At 39.4% G+C, this 25,151-nt stretch overlaps 1 protein-coding gene across 7 annotated transcripts in view; it reads right to left on the reverse strand.

The window, feature by feature from the left end:
- DOCK4 (dedicator of cytokinesis 4) overlaps window positions 1-25,151 on the reverse strand; it is a 424,485-nt gene that overhangs the window by 173,947 nt on the left and 225,387 nt on the right. For all 7 annotated transcript variants that reach the window (XM_036066399.2, XM_036066398.2, XM_036066397.2 and 4 more), the window contains exons 9-12: window positions 24,464-24,545; window positions 23,120-23,180; window positions 19,083-19,215; window positions 14,990-15,078 (exon numbers count right to left, since the gene is read on the reverse strand). In XM_036066399.2, coding sequence (XP_035922292.2) covers window positions 14,990-15,078; window positions 19,083-19,215; window positions 23,120-23,180; window positions 24,464-24,545 — 365 coding nt within the window. The remainder of the gene's footprint in view (window positions 1-14,989; window positions 15,079-19,082; window positions 19,216-23,119; window positions 23,181-24,463; window positions 24,546-25,151) is intronic.

The raw sequence follows: 25,151 nt of genomic DNA on the forward strand, positions 1-25,151 counted from the left end.
ATCAAAGCAGACTTATTTTTAAAACTTCCAGTCATCATTAAACTGAACTCAATTTTTTTTCTTATTTATTTTGTTTTTAATTTAAATTTTAGGTAGTTAACATACAGTGCAATATTGGTTTCTGGAGTAGAATTCAGTGGTTCATCACTTACATATAACACCCAGGGCTCATCACAACAATTGCCCTCCTTAATCCCCATCACTCATCTAGCCCATCCCCCACCCCACCCACCCCCACCTCCATCAACCTTCAGTTTGTTCTCTATCATTAAGAGTCTCTTCTGGCTTGTTTCCCTCTCTCCTTTTTTTCTTTTTCCCCTTCCCATATGTTCATCTGTTTTCTTTCTTAAACTCCACACATGAGTGAGATCATGGTATTTGTCTTTCTCTGACTTATTTCACTCAGCATAATACACTCTAGCTCCATCCATGTCATTGCAAATGGCAAGATTTCATTCTCTTTGATGGCTGAGGAATATTCATTGTATATCAATATACAACATCTTCTTTACCCATTTATCAGTCAATGGACATTTGGGGTCTTTCCATAGTTTGGGTATTATTGATAATGCTGCTATAAACATCGGGTGCATGCATTCCTTCGAATCTGTATTTCTGTACCCTTTGAGTAAATACCTAGTATGAACTCAATTTTAAAATGTATTTGGATGGTGGACTCAAGAGGATGATAAATCTTTGCTCCAAAGATTCTCAATCTATATCATTACTTACCATATGCAAGTTATCATTCCCCATTCATAATTTATTGTACTACAATGCTATCTCAAACATGAACCATAAGAATGACAACAATCATGCTTGAATAAAAAAGAAATGCAAAGATTATTTAGCACACATCTACATAAGGATCTTCCTTTCGTTCTCCCTCAACAGTATGAACAAACAACAACAAAAACAGTGTCTTGTTAGTTTGTTTGCTTGGTTTTCGATGAAGTGGTTAAAACATCAGAAAATTTGTTTAAAAAAAAAAAAAAGCAATAGGCTCAGAGAGAAGATGGAGCCTTTCCTGGGGCTCAAATCTGACCTAGATGGGGCATACCCAAAGGTCAAAGACTAAAGAAGTGAAGAACAGGACAGGACTGCATCATTATGTCCTCACACTTTTTGGTGTGTGGGTCCAAGAGAACTTAGGTTAGGTTAAATCTGGCAAGTACTCAGGAACTTTAATTAAATGTTCATTCTATTTTTACCTACCTATCCTTCATCCCCCTCCCTGCCGCCACTCCATTTGAGTTGGGTGACTGAAGGCAACAGAATGGAGGTGCATCTGTCCCCTGATACCCACAAGGAATGACAGAGGGGAGTACGGGTGGTCTGGATGGTTTGACGGTGAAACAGTCAATGCAGCTTTGGGATACTTTTATGCGGTGCTATTGGTTCCTTTTAAAACCCAGAGGCAGGAGGATGAAGACAAACTAACATGTGTTATAATCCATCTGTCCCAGCAGCTATTTCTTCCTGACTCACGCTCTCCCACTACCCCCACCTCATTACTGGTGTTTCTGTTCTCTTCCCACTTCTGTCCTTTTGCCTTCAAAATACTCACCCACACCATCACCATCACCATTAACATCATCAGGAGCTGATATTTGTAGAATAGCTTCGTGTGCCAGACACGCTACATAAGAACAGTCCCTCCTGCTGGGAAGAACACTGTTCAAATCTGGGGTACCAGAAACAATGCTTTCAAATAGAGAATCAGATGGATTTAACAAAATTCATGAGGTCCTGTAAATTCTTTTGCAAGTGAAGATCAATTTACTAGGACTTCTCATCAAAGGATCCGATCAGAGACACTGGCAACATTATGTAGCATGTGTAAAGGAAGAAAAGAACTGAAAAGTAAACGAAAAGCAAAGACATCATGCTATTAGGGGTAGGAGCTGGAAGAAGGTAAAGTGACTAGTATTCTGGTTTTGCCCTATTGGAGCCAGAATTCATTTACCCATTAGTGATTTTTTTTTTTTTTTTTAAACGTAAGCTGAATCCCTAACGAAGGATAAGATAATGAAACAAGAAAAGCATTCAGTCAGAGACAGTGCTTAAGAAAATCCAAGATAGAAAAATAATATGTTAGGGAAGGATATACGTAAACACGAAAAGAGAAATACATCAATGTACTCTAAACATAAGTGCCATAGAGATTAGAGAATGCAAAAGGATAGAGAGGACCCAATTAGGGGAAAACAGGGAGGAGCCAGCTAGTAGATAAGTGAAGGAAATGAGGAAATGACAGGGGGATATCAGACAACATACTATTGAGGGGGGGAACATTGCATTTAAGAGTTGAATGTATCCTAAAATTTGGTTAGAAGGTTCGGCAGTTTTCATTCTGGAGGTTTAGAAGATACAGATTAAGGCCCTAGGTGTAATGATTTCATTTGTCTTGCTGAGTGATACCAATTTGGCGGAGAGGAAAAGGTACTGCCATTTTGAGGTGACTCAATTTCTTCAAACTAAAGAGCTCACAGATAGTCAAGAATTGGAAAGGCCAACTGAACTGAGGGCTTCACCACAATTTACTTGGCTCTTCCTAAATTATCAACTCAGTTTCCATTTAAAAAAAAAAGAAAAAGAAAGAAAGAAAGAAAGAAAAAGAAAAACCTCCCACAACACTCAACATGCAACATTCAAGAGTGGTGTACTTTTTCTTTTCTTTTTTTTTTTGAAGATTTTATTTATTTATTTGACAGAGAGAGACAAAGCGAGAGAGGGAACTCAAGCAGGGGGAGTGGGAGAGGGAGAAGCAGGCTTCCCGCAGAGCAGGGAGCCCGATGCGGGACTCGATCCCAGGACCCTGGGATCATGACCTGAGCCGAAGGCAGATGCTTAAAGACTGAGCCACCCAGGCGCCCCAAGAGTGGTGTACTTTCAAATAAAACAAAGAAAAAACATGATATAGTGTGAGTCCACAGGCACTAACCCACAAAGAGCCATTGTAATACTACTTATTTTTCAATCAAGGAAACTCCTGATCCTATTTTTATTGTGGCCCTTAATTACCGTGACAAAAACCAACACGTTGGGTAAAACAGTCACCAGAACAACAAGAAATAATGCATTAAGATGAGGAAACTACTCATCACTACAAAGGAGAGACTCATCAAACACTTACCCATTCCAATTAACTGAGGATTAGCCCTATCCTTTCAGGAATGGTCATTTATGACACAGGGTATGTTCACAGAGCAGTATTTTTGTTTCTATTCCTTTCCTTGTCAGCCGACTTCTCTGTCCTCACCTTACCTGCTATCTCTGGGGCTGGGACTTCTAACTAAAATTTTATGTGTTGTACACCTGAAACTAATATAATGTGGCATATCAACTATACTCAAAAAGTGTTTAATTTAAAAAAAATAAAATTTTATTTTTACACTGAGGGAATTTGAAAGTTCAGGGAAGATTTTTTTGGAAAAAAACAGGAATTTATGACAACCAATAAGCTGAAGAATTAGGTTAGATTTTTAATTTCACAAAATATATCAATCATGTTTTACAATCACTTTTTCTCAGTCCTTAATCTAAGGACCAAAAATGAAACTGCTAAGGGAGAACTGTTCCTCTTTTTAAAAGAAGCAATCATTAAACTGAACATTTTTATCTGCCTAGATGTTTAAGAGCCAATTACAATGATTTGATATCTAATTTTAAACAAAGCATAGACATTAATTAATCTAGAGACTGTCACAAAGTAATGTATTTTTCACGATGAAGCTCCGCCTACAGAGCAGTAGTACAGGAAAGAAAGGCTTCGTATCTGTTAAATCAAATATGGTTGATTATTTGGTAGCTTCAATTTCATAGGAATTGAAGTTAACTCACTCCATAAGATGGCTCCTCTTAAGTTCATGAAATTCTGCACTTTTATATAAAAAATGCCAAGCACAGCATGATTATAAGTAGCAGGAAAAATTAATTTTAGACTAGATCAGCCATTTTGCCACCAATGAACCAAATAACATGTAGCTGTGAATGTACAGCAATGCAGAAATAAAAAATAACAAAAATATTTGATAAATACATGTTGTGATTAAGTGTGCACGTTAAGTGCACGTTAAGAAGTATAACATACAGCTTCATGACCCTATCAAATGTTAACTTCTCTGTGTGCTCTGGTTTCCACATCTGTAAAATCAAGATAATAATGATACCAACTCCATAAAACACTTTGGGTGGGTGACATCTAGCACAAAGGAAGGGTTCAACAGTGTTGACTGCTATTACTACAACTACCACTGCCCCTACTATTATTATATATCATTGTTCCTGTTCTTATTCCTCCCTACCATGAATATCAACAAATTACCTTCCATCAAAAAAATGTTCAACAATATTCCTTTCAATAGGCATGCCCACTTACCACCAGATTAAGCCAAGTATTGCAAATCTCCTGGATATTTGAACGATAAAGTTCCAGGAGGCTGTGGAGGCAAATCTGTCTATCATGAGCAATACTCAATTACTGGAGATTTGACAAAGATATAAGTGATAAATATAAGTAGGCAATGTGCACAAACAGACATATGTGAAGATGGGAAAATTCCTAATTGCACAGGGGAAGCCAAAAAAATAAACAGGACTCATGGAGGCCATAATTAATTACTCTTATTCTAAACACAACAGTAAGTCACTGGAGAATTTTAAATAAAGGAAACACGATCCAATTTGTGTTTTATGAAAGTTTTCTTAGTGTTATCTGGCAAATGGGACTGGCTAGATAAAGAGTGGAACTGATGAGCACAATTAAAGGATACGAGAGATATGAAGGCAGGAAATAATGGAGGCCATGTTGATATGGTTACAACAGAGATGGGAAAAAGTGGTAAAAAAGCTACATATAGGCATACAAGAAGTCATGTCTTTATGGAATATTAGATGTGGGGGAATGAAGGAAAACAAGGAATCATGGAAGTCTCGTGAGTGTCTGACCTGAGAAACTGCAGAAAATGTGGCTGTGTACTGAGTTTAGTTAAGAAAACAAAGAAGAAACACCCATCTATACTGCCTTTTATAGATGTGTAATTGACCTTTAGTGGTGTTATTTTAATTTTTTGTAAGATTTTATTTATTCATCAGAGGGGGAGAGAGAGAGAGCGCACAAGCAGGGGGAGTGGCAGGCAGAGGGAGAAGCAGGCTCCCTGCTGAGCAGACAGCCCGCTGTGGGACTCAATCTCAGGACCCTGGGATCATGACCTGAACCGAAGGCAGACGCTTAACCAACTGAGCAACCCAGGCGTCCCTAGTTGTGTTATTTTTCATGAGGATTTAGATTATGGTCTGGGTCACCTGCTTTCAGCCTAAAGAACTTTAGTACTTCTTGCAAAGCAGATTTGTTAGCAAAAAATTCTTTGTTTTTTGCTTGTCTTTATTTTGCCTAGAATTTTGAAAGATAGTTTTTTTTTTTTTGCTGGATAGAAGATTCTTGATTGACACTTTGGTGGGGGTTTTTTTGTTTGTTTTTTGTTTTTTAAAATGTTCAGCACCTTGATTATGTCATCACAGCCTTCTGACCTCCACTCTATTTTATGAGAAGTCAGGTAGTTATTTCCTGGGGGTTCCCCTGTGTATGATGAGTAATTTTTCTCTTGCTGCTTTAAAAATTCTTTGTCTTTCAGCATTTTTACTATGATGTGTTTGGCTGTGGATCTCTTCCTGCTTATCATACTTGAAGTCACTGGGCTCCTTGGATGTACAGATTAATGTTTTCCATCAAATTTGGGAAGTTTTCTGCCAGTATGTCTCCAAATATTTTTCCTACTCTTTTCTTTCTCTCCTCTCCTTCTGGTACTCCCATTTTGTATATGTTGGTTCACTTGATGGTACATTTTTCTGAGGTTCTGTTCATTTTTCCTCATTTAAAAAAAAAAAAAAAAAAACCAGGGGCGCCTGGGTGGCTCAGTCGCTAAGCATCTGCCTTCGGCTCAGGTCATGATCCCAGGGTCCCGGGATCGAGTCCTGCGTAGGGCTCCCTGCTCCGCGGGCAGCCTGCTTCTCCCTCTCCCACTCCCCCTGCTTGTGTTCCCTCTCTCGCTATGTCTCTCTCTGTCAAATAAATAAATAAAATCTTTAAAAAACAAAACAAAACAAACAAACAAACAAAAACCACTTTTCCAAAGTCTCCACTTTCAAGAATTCCCACAGGCTTAAATTTCCCCATACTCTGTTTTGAATAAAGTCATTTCCTTTCAGGACAGCTTTTGAATTTTCTCTCCTTATGAACTGCCTCTCCCCCCCGGGACATATATTTGATCCATTGCTCCAGAGTTGGAGGTGGGTACAGTGGTCCATTCTTTAGAGTGACACGTCTGCCTCATGGGCAAGGTACTAGGCTGGGGCAGTAATCTCTGGTTTTTTCAATTGCCTCTCTTTGTGTGGCACCTCCATCCAATGAGCAAGCTGGGGCAAGGGCAATCGATGCTCCAATACTCTTGGCCTGCTGCATCTCAGGGAGAGCCACTGTCCTATGAGTGTGGGTAGGGTAGAAGAAGGGAGACCCCCTACCTCTCAGCCACTTTTGCCAGAAATGTAGCCTCTGCAACTCAGAGCTAAGGGAGATGAAAAATGCTGGGAGTCTTTACCTCTTAAATCAGACATGGTATCCCATGACTGAGAGCTCAGGGAAGAAGGAGTCCCATCTTCTTGGTCACATGTGCCTGGAATAGAATATCCATCATACGGAGCAGGGGCAGGTGGGAAGGAGCAAGTGGGTTGTGGCACAGGTGTCACCAGCTCTCTCTACTCTTACCAAGATTTAGTCTGACTCTTGAAGAGGTATCTCTTCATGTGCTGTATGCTCTTAGAAAAATGTTCAGATCTTATTTAAATATACGGTCTTTACCAGTTATAGCTCTTTCAGTTTGGAGTGTATCTATGCAGCTTCTCAGGCTGCTCTTCTGCAGTAAAACTCTAAAAACACTATTTCCTTCTCTTTTTTTAAAAGATTTATTTATTTTAGAGAAAGAAAGAGAGAGAGCAGGTGGGGGAAGGGCAGAGGGACAGAATCTTCAAGCAGAATCCCTGCTGAGTACGGAGACTGATGTGGGGCTCAATCTCATGATCCATGAGATCATGACCTGAGCCAAAACCAAGAGTTGGACACTTAACTGACCGAGCCACCCAGGTACCCCTAAAAACACTATTTCTTGATAGTATTTGCATACTTTGTGTTTGGGAGGTAGGGGCTAAGCGTAAAACATAATTGCTAGGACTTCTAAACTTGAAGTACAAAATCACTAACATCATGAGGTAGCAGCAAAACTTGCAGAAGATGGTATTATTAGATTCTTTCATAAAATCATCTTCAGTAAAATGTGCTTTTAAAATAAATACACTAGAAGCATTTCTCTAATATGGGTCCAACTCAAAGCCAGAGAGAACTTTCAGGAGTAGATCCGGGCTGCATCAAGTAGTAAAACCCTGGTGGGATTAAGGGAGGTGTATACGAAGAGGTGTCAGAGACAGGATCTCACAGAGGAGGGAAGAAAGGAAGCCACATGTCTAGCAGGAGCACTGTCAGGTGAGATAGCACTGCTGGGAAATGAGTCAAGGAAGCAAGAGTCAGGAGTACTAGGAAGACACTAGAGCGTCAAAATGAGCCAGATTAGATAAAGAACTAAAATGGGAGCTGTGGGGCGCCTGGGTGGCTCAGTTGGTTAAGCGAATGACTTCGGCTCAGGTCATGATCCTGGAGTCCCAGGATCGAGTCCCACATCGGGCTCCCTGCTCAGCGGGGGGTCTGCTTCTCCCTCTGACCCTCTTCCCTCTCATGTGCTCTCTCTCCCTCTCATTCTCTCTCTCTCAAATAAATAAATAAAATCTTTAAAAAAATAAAAAAATAAAAAAAAAATAAAATGGGAGCTGTGACAGCACTAGAAACCTACTGAATGGTTAATTACATGATGGAGGGGCCTAGTTGCTTAAATCCTCTGTCCAACAGGACCAGATTACCCAAACGACAACTGTCCTTTAACACTGTCTCCATCTTGAAAATCTAGACACTATATTATTAATGTTGCCAATGCTCAAATTTGGGGATGTATCTCTTCTTTCAGATGTACTTTCAAAGCCAACTTATAGAAAGAAAAAAAGAAAAGAAAAAGAAAAAAAGATAAAGTAAAAGAAAGTCACTCTCCTTTCTTAATAGTCACAGCTCTATTTCTGACTTTCAAACAGTATTATTCAGTTTGTGAATGTGCCTATTGCTGACTGTTTCTTTAAATCACCTTAACTAGTAGGTTAATGTGATTTCGACACCACTGAGGATAATCAAAGGGTCTGACTCTAGGCTCACCTTCTGAAGATCATTTTCCTGAGATTTCTGAATAGGTAACCCTATCGACTGGGATGCCTATGGCCTATCATGTAAAAGGTATGATAAGTATGTGCAAATACTCTTGTAATTATAACTTCTAGTCCACAGATCTGCTATTTCAAAGTTCTGGGAAGACTTTAATGCTTTCTTTAAAGAAGTGGTTAGCCGATGGCTAAAAGTTACAGCAAAAATAAGATTGAAGGAATACATAAGTTATGGAACATCAAACTAAAAGAAGAGACATCTGAAACTGTTTACTTTCAGTGAGTCGTAACCAGAAAAGAAATTTACTGACCAGCAATGAGGGATGGAGTGGGGCCCACTGGCATGTAGCGGAAGCTGTAATTGTAGGAGTAGATGAGACCATTCAGAGGAAATTCACATTTCCTCCTTAACAGAGGAGAATTTTCACCTTAAAATGTCCTTATTATGATTTTGGATATCAGCATTCCAATGGTTTACATTAAGGATTCTGTCAAGGTTAGAAAGGTGTTTGTTTTTTACTGGTATATAATAATAGTCATTATTATTGATTTGTAATTTTTTCAAAACACAAAGCACATAGTAAGCCACTGGCTGAAAACTATTTTTTAAAAATGTACAGAGAACATACCGTATATGAGTATAACTTAACATCTAATTATTTTAATTAATTCAAATACTTGCTTTTATAACCTGCAAATTTTTTCTATATGCCAAATCTTCCAAACAGTACTGCTAATGATTATGCTAAATTAGCAAAATATAAGTAATTTGGAGGAAAAAATCAAGCTCTAATCACTACTTCCATTAGTTTATAATTTGTTTTTTTTTTAATACTGCATGAAGCTTTAAAAATACCTTAAAGCATAGTTTAATACTATATTTGAAACTCTTTTTTCCTCACTGTCATTAAAAGAGAATGGTTTAGATTAAAGGAAAATGAAAAGATATTACAACTGCATGTGATAGAGCCTGGGTTTCTTTTGTTATAAAGCACATCGAGAAACCTGTCGAAATATGAGTAAGATCTATAGATATGAGCATTTCATCAATGTTAATGTCCTGATTTTGATCATTGTACTTTGGTTATGTTGCCATGTTCTTAAGTAAGCAGAGGTAGAGAGGAATCATGCCTGCAATTTGTTCTCAAACAGTTCAGGGGGAAAAATGTATGTGTTGTGTGTGTGATATATGTATATATATTTATGTGTGTGTGTGTGTGTATTGTATGTATACTGTATATATATACATACACATACATATAAACATTAGAAGCACTGAAGCAACCTTAAGAATTACACCAATTCAGTAATGCTATAAATGATTATAGAGAGAGAAAGAGCACAAGTGAGTATGGAGAGAAGGATAAAGCAAACGTAGTAAAATGTTAACCTTTGAGAAATTAGGAATTCTGTGTACTACCCATGCAACTGTTCTGGAAGTAAATTTAGTTGAAAACAAAAAGCTTTAAAAGAATAAAAAAGATAGCATGGTTTAATAGTTAGGGAATTTCAAAAGTGAGCAAAAAGGTCACATCCCACCTTTCTAGCCAAGAGATGGTACCAATAAGTACCAGCTTCTTTTAACAATATTAGAAAGCAAAGTTTCTAAATGCAATGTTTAAAAATCAGGAGCATTGATACAATCCTCAAGAATTCTAGCAGTTCAATAGTACTGAATTAAATGACTGCACTGCACTGTAAGGGTAGGATGTTCTACCCCAAAATGCAATCTAACCATCAAAAGCCTCCTTTCACCTCAGCCAAAGAAAGAACACTGTTCACTTCCTGTACGGAGTTAAACTGTTCTCCCTGCATCCACGGGCTCCTCATCTAGGTAATTCCTTTGAATTTTCTGCGGGGGTTAAAACGTATGGTTGGTAGGAATGCAACCGTGTACGCTCATCTTGCGAAGGCAAGAAAAGATTGCAGAAATTGACCTGATTAGTCAATATGATTTCTTCTAGCTGTAAACTACATGTGCAAACTGCAAGAAATAGGATTTCATAAATACACAGATAATATGAAAAGATTTTGAAGCTTCTCTCAGGACATACTGAACCAGAGCCAATGATTTTTACACAATTTACTTTAAGTCATAGAAGTGAATTTGCTTCAGTAAATCACACTGGCTCAGTCTTAGTTCACATTCCTAGCATTCAACTGTTAATGTCTATTGGAGGTGACATTTATAATAACCATTTGCTCAACAAACCTCAGCCAGGCTCATGTCATGAATATTTTTAGAATTTCAAATTCTTACAATATTACTTTTAGATTTTAAAATTCCCACAGAGCACAACTGTGGAAATTTTGAATTACTCAACCTAGCTAAATCTAACTGGAGAGATATGTTAATTCAATTATTATTTCTTTAAAAGTTAAATGGATCACTTGCAATTTTCTCCCAGTTTCTAAACTCAAAGGTAGTGGTTAATGTACCTTTGCAACATAAGTTTTAGGTTAGAGGCAGGAAAAAATCCAGCTAACTAGACAAATCCCTTATCTATTAAACAGACAAAATTACAACTCCAAGAGATAGGAAGACATCAATGAAGCATAAAGGACCTGGAAATTAGCTGGTAGAATTTGTTCCCAAAACTAATTCAAACTTATTCTTTTTTTTTCTTTTTTTAGTATCAGTGACCAAGGAATAGTGGGAGGAAAGCAGGAAAAAACAGTACTTTGTTGAATGAACTCAATTCTCTTGAAAACATCCAACTGCACTGCTTCCATTTAATCAACAATCCCATGGTTCGAGGAGAAAACAATGGAAGTCAACAGATCTAACCACTGTGATAGTTTGAACATTAGGCACCCCAATTTCTAACTTCCATTTTGTGTACCCTTGCTTTCCCCACTGTTTTGTTTTTAAGGATTTTAAGTAACCTCTATACCCAAAGTGGGGCTCCAACTCATGAGCCCGAGATCAAGAGTTGCATGCTCTTCTAAGCCAGCCAGGCACCCCACTTCCCCCACTATTTTTAAGTAAGGCATTAGAGGGCCTCTCTCCCAATAATAAAGCCAAATAGCTCCTGACTATCTCTCTTCTGTTCTTACAAGTGCCTTTCTACAAGAAGGAGAATAGATCAAGGTGACATAGAACAATGATCCACCAAGACTGACGGGTAGAAACTTCAGTGGAAAAACCAGAATGGAAAGCAGATAGATGCTGGCAGCGGGCAGCTGGCTGGGGCTCAGGCTGAAACAGAGAAGTATGGAGAGGGGTGGTCATAAGAACAGGAAAACAGACAGGGCTCTGCAGCAGAAGCCAAATATAAAGAACATATAAGCTGGCTGCCTAGGAATCAAAGTATTGCAGTAGGCAGCAAAATGGAGGATGGATTCTGCCAAAGGTGAAATCTTTCATGCAGGGCTCTACAGTACAATGGCTCCTTTCACTCTTTCCAAAGATGCAGCAAGTAGTTTTTCATTTCAGTATGATGGTTGTAAACAGACCAGGGAGCACTCAGGGAATAAGGTGGTTTAGATGTCACTTACTGGTAGTCTCACTCAGAGTTCTAGCAAGGATAAGCAGTCCATAGGTCAATAAAACTGACAAAGCACATGGAATATGGGGAGCATGTCTATAAGCACCTAGAACTTCCTAAGGAAATAGAATGTGCTGCCCTTCCTTCCTGGAGTTAATCTATGTAATCACAAGGACAACAATTAAATTGAAAAGACCTAGGAAGGGATATTAGCAATCAAATCAGGAAAGACAAGATGGAAGACACGAAGTAGGAAGGCCCGGTTCAATGATCTAACCTATCAATAATCCAACTGTGTCATTCTCAAAGTCTTCATTAAGGATATCAAATCAGGATCCACTATCAGAAAATGAAACTGACTTAAGAAAGGGGTAGAATATTCTAGATGATGGCTCCAAAGAGAGTAAACAATAATAGCTAACAGTGAATAGATACTTATATGTATCAAGTGCTGTACTACACACTTTGCATATGCTCCACTCCCCCCGCCCCGATAACACTTAGAAAATTGTATTACTATTATCCCAGTAAAACTTTGATTCAAACCTAGGACATCCTATTTCCACAGGCAAAGCTCTTAGAGGCTATAATCTCTATAAGATGACTCTCATCTATAAGCAGAAAGAAATGTGTACTTTGGCTTTACTGGAACCTTGACCTCATAGGATATAGAATCTGTTATGTTAGGAATCTGTCTGGAGGTATACATCACAGCCTATCACTGAGACCTTCACTGTGATTCAAGAGGCAACTGGGAATCACATCAGAGTCTGGACAATGATACATTCAAACAATCCAAGAACAGAGGAATTTTGTTCTGCAAGAGGAATAATGGAAAGAGGACTTCGGAGGCAATAAGGAGTTAGGGAAAAAAATCGATCGGAGCAGGCAAACACATGCTGCTTAGTCAAGACTGCATCTGTGATGATAAGGAGAGAAGGCAATGCATGAGAAAAATCACAAGGTCAGGGTTAGTTTTACATTTGTTTATTCACATAGGAGGCAAATTAGGAGTAGTGGGACTCCTGGGGAGAGGCATGAAAAAAACTTTTTTTTTTTTTCTTAAAGATTATTTATTAGAGAGAGAGAGCACTCGTGCATGAGTGAGCACGTGAGGGGGGGAGGTGCAGGGGGAGAGAGAATCTCAAGCAGACTCTCCGCACTGAGCAAGGAGACCAACGTGCGGTTTGATCTCATGATCCTACGATCATGACCTAAGATGAAATCAAGAGTTGGATGCTTAACTGACTGAGCCAGCTAGGCGCCCTTGAAAAAAACCTTTAAATCAAGTCCAGGGCAGCACTATCTAATAGAAATACAATTGGAGCTACCAAGGAAATTAAAAATTTTCTAGTAGCCTAGCCATGCTAAAAAAGTAAAAAGAAACAAAATTAATTTTAGTAACATATTTTATTTGACCCATTATCTCCACAATGTTGTCTTTCAACATGTAATCAATACAAAATTAATGGGCTATTTTACATTTTCTTTAAAGTACCAAGTTTTTGAAATCCAGTATACATTTTATAATTATAGCACACCTCGATTCCAGTGCTGTAAGCCTCCTAGCTGGTGCTCAAGTGGCTAGTGCCTGACGAACTGGACAGCAAGAGTTAGAGGGTAATTAATGATAAAAAATAGTCCATGGTATCATGAAGCCCTGAAAGGTTTTGAACAAAACTAACCAGGATTTAGCTAGAAGTCTACCAACGAATATGGCAAGATTAGTGTTAAAAAAGTGGTATCTCTGCCATCTTACTGAGGGCACATTTAAATTAAATCCTTTGGTCCATATACTAGTGCTATTTTCATTCTTCCACAGAAAAAGTGAAGACAAGTCTACATCCCAGTTTCTAAAGTATCTTATCACTTCTGGGACGCCTGGGTGGCTCAGCGGGGAGTCTGCTTCTCTCTCTGCCTCTGCCTGATGCTCCCCCTGCTTGTGCTCTCTCTCTCTCAAATAAATAAAATCTTTTTAAGAAAATAAAGTATTTTATCCCTTCATGTTGTATTCTACTACTACCATCTCTTCCCGATCCTTTAGGGATTCTGCCCTCAACTGCTCCAAGTCTCTTTTGTTTATTTAGTGGCAGCTGGAGGACTTCATGTGGATTATTTAAAACCCAAGTTCCCTCCCCAACTCTTGGGAAAGGGAGGAGAAACTGACCTCACCACTCATTACAACCTGAATGCTGCCACATGTGTGACTTGTGGATGCTTAGGGCTCTCAGTGAACCACAAAAGTTTCTGTCTGCAGTTACTTTTTCTTTGTGGGTCAGTTTGGCCTAGTAAGATGGGCGCAGGTCTGAAAAGAAGGTGGTTTGAATTTACACTCTTGTTCTGCTAGATTACCAGGCAGGTTGGACTAGAACATAAATATCTACACTCAAGTTACTTTAAAAATTACTCTTAAAAAACAACACATTCAGTTCAAATAGATTAAAATTTGAAGGTTTTTTTTTTTTTTATGTCAATGAAACCACACAGCTACATAGTTTATTTTGCTTCAATACGGGTTTGAAGGGCGGACGGGGAGCAAAGAAGAGTCACCCAGTTTCGTCCGCTGATCAAACTCAAAGATGTCACTCTACATGCTATATAATGCGGTATCTATGAAGTTACCAGGTTAAGAATATGTACCACGTATCATATGACGCTATATATTTCAGTTCCCTTAACAAGTGTGCCTACATTTTTCTGTATGCGACTCTGCAGTCAACATCATTCATCTTCCTAGCCAGTTTCAACACATGAACCTGTATGTATGTTCCCAGTACATAGCGCTGCTCCCAGCTATAGGCAGTGAAGCGTGTTTTTCTTGGACCTCACTGATGGATTTCTGCCCATCAAACCTACTCCACACAACAGTCAGGAACCCAAACATATTTGTCATTTGGGTTTTAGTAACTGGAAACAATTTAGAGGCCTCACGACTTGGTATTATTGAACAAATTCAGATACTCTGCCTTGTTTCAAACTGGAACAGAAGACATTTTTTAAAGAGAGTTATAGCTACAAGCCTGTCGTAACACAGGGAGACGTACCAGATTGCTGCACATACTTAAAGTTACGAAGCAAATGCAGAGAAAAACAAAGGGCAGTTCATCTCCTTCTTACACAGATATGTAAAATAAAAGGCCTGAAATGAAAAGTAGAGGGAGAGTCAGCCAGCCCCACACACTCACCTGCGTTGGAGCCCGTCAAATTGTAACGTGCATTCAGTTTCTTGATGATGTTCTCATGGATTTGGTACCACTCACTCTCTGTGTTACACCTATGAAAACATCAACACTCTGTTAAGCTTTGATAATGGATGAGATCAAACAATGACCTTAATAGCACACCTGCCCTTTCAGGAATAACCACCATACTGTACTTCCTTAAATCTCCTTGGGAACTCCCCCAAACTGGTCAGTTTGGGCACAACTGCCCCCATGATGAGCAGGATGCTCATATCTCGTAAATGCATGACCACCTACGTCATGCCAGAAGTGGCTGTGATGAACCCACAATTTCTGAGAGTTCCCCTCACCTCCAAATCTCAGAGAAAAATGCACACAGCAGAAGGCAGTGCAGACTAAAACCCTATTAACTGAGTTACATTCTTTGGGCAAGTTATTCACGTTCCCTGTGCCTTGATTTATTCATCTGTGAAAAGGGGAGTAATATACTACAATTAAATAATAAGCTTGGGCCTAGGATAATGCCTGGCATATACTCAATGCTCCGTGAATTTAGTTCTCATTCATGGGTCTCTACCTACTATAACATACTGAGTTTGGTTAGCATCGAAATGCAGCAAAACAAGCAAAATGTAACTGAGGTTAACACAACTTGCAAGGGGGGTCATTAAAAATTACCCTTGCACTGAAGGGTAATCGAAGTTCCCCAGCTTTTCCTCTTCTGGCCTAAGAGGCATCTTTCCATCTTCTTACTCTCATAGCCATCTGTACCTTGCTTCTTTAGCTCTTGTCACTTGCTAGCTCATGTCATCTTTGTTCACATGCTGTAGTTCACCTAGGAAACTTTTAAGGTTCTTGAGGAATGGATCTAGGACCTAGTGATATGTGTCCCCCTTGGGATTTTGAACACTGTGGGTGCTTAAAAGCATGCGATGCATAATGAATGGATGGATGTCCCTTTGTCTGGCAACTCCTGATGGCTCCTAAATACTGAGGTTGGTCATCCTTCCTTACTGCCGTGACTGCCCTGGTTAGGCGGGGGGTGGGGAGGGTGGAGGGGGCTGCCTCCCTCATCTGAGTATGTTTGTAAATCACTACTAACTTTTATTAGCCCCAAATGCTCCCTCCCAAGGATCCTGAATATCAAGATTCTATACACTATCAATCAAAATGTTCCACAGTAGATTCCTTTTCCTTGTGATCTGGTCTGTAGCTGATGGTTCACAATTTGATTACATGTTTATTTCATCACCATATGCTTTTCCAGGATGAACATGATGGAGGTCATTTTCGAGCCACTTAACAGTAGGGTACCAGACAGAGCACTGAATCTTAGAAGGCGGGGAAATTAAGATGAAATGAAACCATCCCACCTGTCCAGCTGCAGGACATTAAATTGCAATTTATATATTCTGCCTCTAGTTTTCTTATTTTGGCTCAGTGGGGAAGGAAGAGAGATGGCTTGCTTCCTATTAGTGAAGTGACTCCAGAATTCATGCTTTTAACCTACAAAACTCCACGTAAAATCAAAGCTTCAAGTATGTGACTGAAATAGCTTCCAGGCTCAGATGAGGTATTTGTTACTGTTCCATATTTGAGTTCCAGATGGGTTAGGGATTCAGTCACACTAACAAATAGAAATTTCTTCCAAATTGTTTCTAACAGGCACTTCCTTAAAATGTTCTACTAAAACCACACTTTCTTCTTAATCTACAGTGACTGTTTTGATTGGCTGGCATGTTTCCTGAAACAGATTCATAATTTGCTGAACTGGCATTTTTAAGGGCATCTCTTTTCCAGCAAGAATAATCTAAAACCCTATTTGATGCTTATAAAAAACAGACAATAACAACCACAAAGAGCAATATGATTTATTTTTATGAGAGCGAGCATCTCCCATAGGCAGAGCTAGAATTCCTAGGTCTTCTTCAGTAGGCTACCTAATCAAGGGTGACGCATACAACCATTGGTCCTGTTTTCCCAATGGCGAGATAAATATAGGGCTTGTTACCCACACCTGGAAAGACTACTCTAAGAAATGATGAGACTGTTTATAAGGAATTCTAGTTTTCTTAAAAAGCAAGGCCACACAACAGCATCATTATCACATTACTACACAGCAGTGTCAAAATAACACCCGAAAGCATAGGACCTGAGACAGCTCAAGTTCAGGAGTCAGGTAGTCCTGACTTCAAATCTGGTTCCCATTCCAATTAGCCAGGCAAATGGGGGCATCATCTAGCCTCTCTGTCCCCTTATGTGGAAATCAGAGCCAACAGCATCTGCTTCATGGGTATGTCACGAGGATAAAGTCACAAGATACATGGAAAATGCTTAACACAGTTCCGCGCACGTAGGAAGCACAGTGTAAATGGTGGCCATTCTCCCCAGAATTACTTCAAATACATTATATTTTATGATCACCAGTAGAGTTTGGAAAGAGGATTATCATGGAAATTGAGGGCTGCCACATGATAAAAAGAGTAGTGAGTTGTACTACCCACTAGTTTCATCCCAAGTTTTCAAGTTTAAAATCAAGGTCACCGATCATATCCCTCTTAAAAGAGAATAGACAGGATTGCTGGTCCTAAACCACAGGCTATAGACAAATCTTTGTCAACTAATTAGCAAATGTGGGGCACAGGTCCTGGGGGCACTGGGTGGAGGATGGATAAATCCATGAAACCCTCCAGGAGTGGTCAAAAAACAATTTGAAGTCTATGTCCTACAGGCAGTGGGCCATTTGTATTAACCTAACATATGAAAACTATTGGCATACGTTGGGTATATCAACTCCACAGACAGAAATGAAACGAAAGCAAGCTCACTCATGGAGGTGGCCAGCAGTATGGTCCTCAAACCAGGAATGAGGAAACCCCACCCTATCCCCCTACCCACTCCCCCTCTCCCCAGGGTGAGGATATCACTGTGTGTCAACTCTCAATTTCCAAACCTGTGGGGAGATGCTCAGGGTGGGGTGGTCTGAAACCATGTGCATTTAAATAGTCAACTAACTTAGGATTTTTTTTTTTTTAAGGTTTTATTTATTTATACAGAGAGCACAATTGGGGCGGGGGGAGGCGGGAGGCAGAGGGAGAGAGAGAAGCAGGCTCCCTGCTTAGCAGGGAGCCCAGTGTGGGGCTTGATCCCCAGACCCTGGGATCATGACCTGAGCCAAAGGCAGATGCTTAACCACCTGAGCCACTCACAGGTGCCCCCTAACTTAGGATTTGGAATACATTAAGTGATTTTCTTAGTAGAATGCTATGAGTTGAACTGTGTCTCCCCCTAAAAAGAGAATATTGAAATCCTAAGACCTAGTACCTCAGAATGTAACCTTATTTGGACATGGGGCCTTTACAGAGGTAAACAAGTTAAATTTAGGTCACTGGGGTGGGGCCCCAACCCAATCTAACTATGCCCTTATAACAGGGGGAAATGTGGACACAGAGATGAAGGCAGTGATTGGGCAATGCATCTCTGGGTCACAGAACACCAAAATTTGCCAGCAACCACCAGAAACTAGGAGAGAAAGGCATGGGACAGACTGTCCCTTCCAGCCCTCAGAAGCTATCAGCCGAGCCACCACCCTGACCTAGGACTTGCAGCCTCCAGAGTTGAGACCATCCCAACTCCTGAGGCTTAAGCCTCTCTCCTCTTCCTGGTACTCTGTTGGGCAGAGCTAGCCAACTCCTAATACAGGAAATAGAAGGGAAATCACCTACCTGCGCTTTCTCTTCCTAATTCTAATTAGTTTACGTTAAAAACTATGTCCATTTTCCAAGAACAAATTAACTCTCTGAGGGTAAGGACAAGTTCAGATTTTAAATTCAGAGGAGGTACTCTGTGAAGGAGACGGCCCACCCCACGCTAATCTGTTTGTATCCTTGGGTTCTTGATTTCACAGTTCCTCTAACTGCTGAATGGTGACTTGTGGGCTCGCTTGCTGTGAGTTTTCAGATTGAATTTCTTAGGGTGGCTCATAAACTCAACCCTCCCCCTGCTTTCCCATGACCCCCTTGGAGCTGCCTTCACCACGTGGGATCCACGTGTGCCTCGGCACCCACCCCAGCCCCTCCATGGGCATGCTTCTTACATGTACACCTTCAGGATGAGGTCATCTTTTGTCTCTCCTGTCAGCAGGTCGGCAATGCTAAGAACCGCACAGCCAAAGGGGCGCCGGTACTGGACGCTACAGGCATTCTTTTTCTCTCCTGCTCCCATTCGACCTGTTCAAGTGAAAAGCAAACATGGCCCATGCAGCCATTTGACCGGTGCACCTTAAACAGATACAGAGGCCCGATCAAATGTAACCGGGCAATTAAAAGGGCCCAATTAAAAGATGCTGCTTCAGTTCTTGACTCTCCTTTCCAAGCACCTCACTGTGTGACCTCGGGCTCATCGATGAAACTCTGGGCACCAGCTGTCACCAACGAAACATGGAGACTGGAGCTGATCCCATGTTTGGGAACCCTCCCCCAAGGACTCATGAAGGTAACCCAGGAGGTTCAGGTCAATAAATTCAATAACGGTGCCCGTTTCATTTTTCTATTTTTAAAAAATTTCCAAACTTAAAGAACTATTTCAAATATTTCATACCTTTGAAAGGAAGCAGTGTGAGATCCCCTGAAGGTAAAACAAGTAAGCAAAGATGAACAAATGATCAGGCAGGCCCTTTTCCTGACCCAGGGCTCAGGCTGATTACAATTCAGCCAATGGCTGAAATCTCCTGGGATGGTTTTCACTCTGACACAGTTTTAACTTGTTTCAATTGTTATATATTTTTAAGTATGTTATTGAGATACTGTTTTAATTTATTATTATATTTGCCAATGGATTATTTGGAGACAGAAAGCAAAAAGTATACTGAAGCTGAAATATAATAAGTTAATGTGAGGAAAAATAATGAAAAAAATATGCAAATCTGTTTCCAGGTGCTTGGCAACAGATACAGAAGTTGTTTTCCATCTGAGCAAAATTCTCCCATAGCACATCTAGAGGACTCCAGCACTTCCCAAATCCAATGTGAAAGAGGTTAAAAAAAAGGGGGGGGGGGAAATGGCAATATTCAGTTTGGCTTTCATTCATCAGTAATAAAGTAAAACTATCACGACCATGCATCATTTTTAGGGAAATGCTTACAAATAGCCTGAAAACTTCTCATTTTATCAGTTAGACTCAAAACTAAAAAAACATGCCAGTTGCCTTTTAGATGTGCAAAATTCAAAGAATCATGTTTTCATGACATGATGCTGTAATATGTGGCTAAATTTCAACCCATGTTTTAATATAAATTACACTGGCAAATCAAACACTTTATCATGTCATACTTGAATTTATCAACCAATTATACTTTTACTCACAAAACTGACAAATTTAAAACTCTGACCAATTGTGAAATGGGAAAAAAAAAAAAGTCTAGGTTATCTCTATTTTGAATATTATTACAGATTGGATTAGGATGAAATATATCTTCCAATCCTTACCAATATCACGATTTATGTTTCTTGCTTAATCATTCCCTTGTAAATGCAAGACGACAAAGTGACTAGAAGATCTCTGAGTAGAGTATTTCAAAGTCATTTGACATCAAGCAAGAAGTTTAGTAGTTAAAAACCACCACAAAAACCCTGAAACTCATCACCATTATTTCCACGGACTCCTCTAGCTCTAAATTCCTAGAAGTTTAGGCAGGGCAGGACTAGCACCCTGATTTTTTTGACGCCCTTCGGCTAGAACTGCAGGAAAGGAAAAACTGTAGGTGACCGGGGAGGACAGCCCCGTACGGGGGATGCAGGAAGTGCTCCCTCACAACTTGAAGACGGCAGGGAGGTTTCAGTCCCTCTCTGACCACTGGGCACCATCACTCCTGGGCCTCCACACCGCTCATGTCCTCAGACCCTCATTTCTACTTTTCTTTCCCGGCTCTGCAGGCACCACACTTTGGATACCAAAACTTTGGTCTAAGCCCTGTGCTGAAAAGACTACTTGATGCCAGCCCTGGTGTTCCCAACTCTAGAATTAATAAAAGTTCACAGTTCTGGTCAGATTTCTAGGAAAATTCTCTAAGCAGAAAGGAAAGTAGGCATAGGGAAGTAGAAACAGAGAGGTGGGAAAACCTTTAGCAGGGTGGCCAGGAGGATACAGAACTATTTATTTCTCTTTTTTTCCCCTCCTCTTCTAACCAAAGATCCGGGCTCAGATTCTGAGCCAAGATGCCATCGCTCCCGTTCTCTGCAGCCGGTGAGGGTCAGCGTGCCCTTTTCTTACTAAAGCAGGTACAAGGGACATTCTAGAAAAAGTAAGAAGTATCTGTCCCTGATAGACAAGAATCCTCTGCTCCTTAATTTCATTGCAGCAGATGAAGCCTTGCCCTTTCTTAGAGTTTCTTACCTTCAATCTAATTTCTTCTCAGTCTCAAAATGTCAAACCAGTAAATGGGACCGGACCATCAGGCAGCTTTTGCAGTAATCTCAGTGAAGGATTAATTTGACCAAAGCTCAGCGGGGGGAAGGGGGTAACAGATAATTTCTGATTCAACATTCATTCTGATGGCTTAACGATCATAATAATCTTAGGGAAAAAAATGCAATCACTAATGCAACACCACTTATTCAAAAGATAGCCACGTGACCGGTAACATGCGCACGGCTTCCTCAGCATTAGGGCCCCCCAGGCCGCAGGCGTGCAGGGCCTGGAGCCCCCTTGCCGCATGTGTTTCTACCACCCAAAGCCTGCAGATACCTTCTAAAAATCTCTGAAAGCAAAAGGAGTTTTTCTCTAGATATTATAGAAGATTATATTCAAATGCAATGTTTACATGAAGGTATCCAAAACCACATTTTACATGAACAAATGGCGAAATTATGAATTTGAATGAAAAGAACAAAGAATTATCTAACAAACTGCACCCCTGCCAGCTTTCTCTTGTAAATACTCAGCAGCATGCATTCCAACTTTTCCAACATTTTTAAAAATTCTTTTCAATTTTTTCCTATATACTCACTTATAAAAAGAAAATTAAAATGAAAAAGTTTACTTTTTTTTTTAATTTCAACTGCCCCTCAAATCAAAAAATAGCATACAGTGAAAATGGGTTTTCAGAACTGATTTTTACGAGAAAAAATAGAAAATCTATGTTAGAATGGCAACATGTTTTATAGTCTGTCCTGATGCACAATGCGGTTATCAGATGCATCAGATAAAAGACTATAAAAATAAAGATCACGATGCAGCACTGCATGGCAATATATGACTATCCTGCAGAAGTATTCCCAAGCAAATAATGGAGCACAGTCAGTGAAGAAGTGAAGAATCAGTTCCCAGTATCAGCTGGTTAGCTTTAATAGAAAAACTGTGTAGGCTATGCCATTCCTCATTGTACCTAGCTCCTCTGCCATAAAATACCTGCTTTTAGAGGCATTTTATGAGTAAAAACAAGTGCACCTATTCTGGCTCTGTGGTGCAAGTTTGGTGTAGAACACCCAAAGCATGCTCTGCAAGATACTAATAAATGTTACATTACATAAATGTTTCCATGGTCAAATCAAATTTGGAGAAAGCTAGGGCCAACAAAGTTAGAGAGGCATTTTAATATTTCCCTGGTGGACTTCTGAGACCCTTTAATGAGCTGATGATATTATAAAAGTGGAAAAAGTATATAGCATTCAGGGTTTCATAACCCTTTACTTGTAGCACTTTTTGCAGTAATGCTCTGTAGCATTCTGCACTTTGGAAAATGCCAATTAGTATAAAATTTTCATAAACTTGTAGGAAATCCAGATCCTAGAAGAAGTTTAATTAATGCTGTTAACAGAAATTAGAATTTATAAAGACAAATACCAAATTTTGAATCAAATATGCTTAGGGAGTCCAATAAAACAAAACAAAGCACAACAAACTACCTAATGACTTAAATGGAAAGAAAACAAGGTCTATTTATGATGCATGAGGAGGCTATCTGTGAGTTTGGGGAGGCAAGGGAATAATTCCCCAATGCGGTGATTCTTAAACTCCAAACTGGCTTTCCCTTCCTTCTGATCCAGACAGCAAAGAAATCACACCAACACGGTGACCTTTCAGCACCTCTTCCCCCTGCTGTGCACCTATCACACCGCCAAGTGTTGGACTTACCAATTCGGATAATGTGCACAGTGATATAGATGTCCCTTCTTAGCTCACTGCTACCCAAATCCTACCAAAAAAAAAAAAAAGGATTATTTTAAAACTCATAATTTATATAGAAGTATGAAAGGTCACAGCACATTATTCCCACAAATAACATTAGAAAGGCAAAGATAATGTAGACATTCTTAATGGAATTTTGTAGCAGAAGCACATAATTCAAATCCTGTTCTAAAAATACCACCACAATCAACTTAATACTCTTAGTCTATGGATATCAAATAATGCTTAAAAAAAAACAAAACAAAACAGCCCATTCTACAATAGCCAAATTATGGAAACAGCCCAAGTGTCCATCAACTGATGAATGGATAAAGAAGATGTGATACACACACACACGCATGCACGTGCACACAATGGAATATTACTCAGCCATAAAAAGAATGAAATCTTGCCATTTGCAACAACAGGGATGGGGCTACAGAGTATTATGCTAAGCAAAATAAGTCAGTCCGAGAAAGACAAATACCACATATTTCACTCATATGTGGAATTTAAGAAACAAAACAAATGAGCAAAGGGAAGAAGAGAGAGGGAGAGACCAAGAAACAGACTCTTAACTACAGAGAACAAACAGGGTTACCAGAGGGGAGGTGGGTGGGGGGATGAGTTAAACAGGTGATGAGGATTAAGGAGGCACTTGCAGTGATGAGCACCAGGTGTTGTATGGAAGTGCTGAATCACTATATTGTACACCTGAAACTAATCTTACACTGTGTTAACTAACTGGAATTTAAATAAAAACATAAAATAAAAATACCACTACAAGTTTACAGTGTAAGTCTACTGATGTCAAACAATACTTAAAAAAAAAAACCCATTCTTATTTTAATCTCTCACTCACTCATTCTTTAAACATTTATTAAGTACATTCTAATTGCCATATGTCATGCGGACTGTAACAGGCTCTAACATACACCAAAGGAACAGAGGTGTGTCTAGGATTCTGGGCACTACTGTACTTTGGTGTTTTTGTTTTGTTTTGTTCTTTGTCGAGCACTTTTACTTTATTTTATTTTATGCTTTTTATTATGTTCAATTAGCCAACAGATAGTACCATCATTAGTTTTTGATGTGTTCAACGATTCATTAGTTGCGTATAACACCCAGTGCTCATCACAACACGTGTCCTCCTCAATACCCAGGCCCACAGCCCCGCCCTACTGTACTTTGTGCGTTATTTACGAAGTTTAAGCAAAGTCACTATGTTCTCTCACAATAATTTATTTCCCTTAAGTAACATAAAGTACAATTAGAAGAATCCGCCTCCTAGAGGAAACAAGATCCACTTACCACAAAGAGAGAGCAATGTCGTTCTGGTTTATCTGGGGCTTTGGGAAGTCCGTTTCTATTCAGCCTCAAAAAAAATCTTTCACTACAAGAGAAAAAAAGTTTAATATTCTAAAAATTATTTAATATCTAAGGACTTCTCAGTCTTCTAGTTACTCTTCATCTTAAGAGGTAAACTCAGAACATATTAGGTCCTTCATTTGATGTTAAAATTGCTGATGTAAATTAGGAGCACGCCCAAGACAAAAAACATTTGCTTCACTTTTGATAATACTGGCAAATCAGCAACTGCAAAAGCAGAAAACATAAATATATATGCAAAAAAAAAATTAACTTTTAAAAGAATAGGCTTCCATATCAGTGATATCATTCTTAGTACTCCAAAAAGTAGAAACAAATGCACTATGGGAAAAAAGAACATGACCTAACATGTTTTGTGTGTTTGTACCTAAGAGTATTGTTTTTCATGTTGTGTCATAGTATTTAATTAACATCATATAAGGACATCATCCTGCGTGGTAACCATCTAGTAGAAGGCTTAATTTTTTGTGCTCTTATAAATCTATCATCCAAAACACCAAGAGAAGGCCCAAGAAATGAAACTTGAATTTGCACTGGTCCACAAAGGAAAAGGAGACCTCAAACTCCCCACAGAACTTTCATTTATAAATACAGGGTCCCCAAATTCAAT

Source organism: Halichoerus grypus, chromosome 12, assembly GCF_964656455.1.
Source record: "Halichoerus grypus chromosome 12, mHalGry1.hap1.1, whole genome shotgun sequence".
NCBI lineage: Eukaryota > Metazoa > Chordata > Mammalia > Carnivora > Phocidae > Halichoerus > Halichoerus grypus.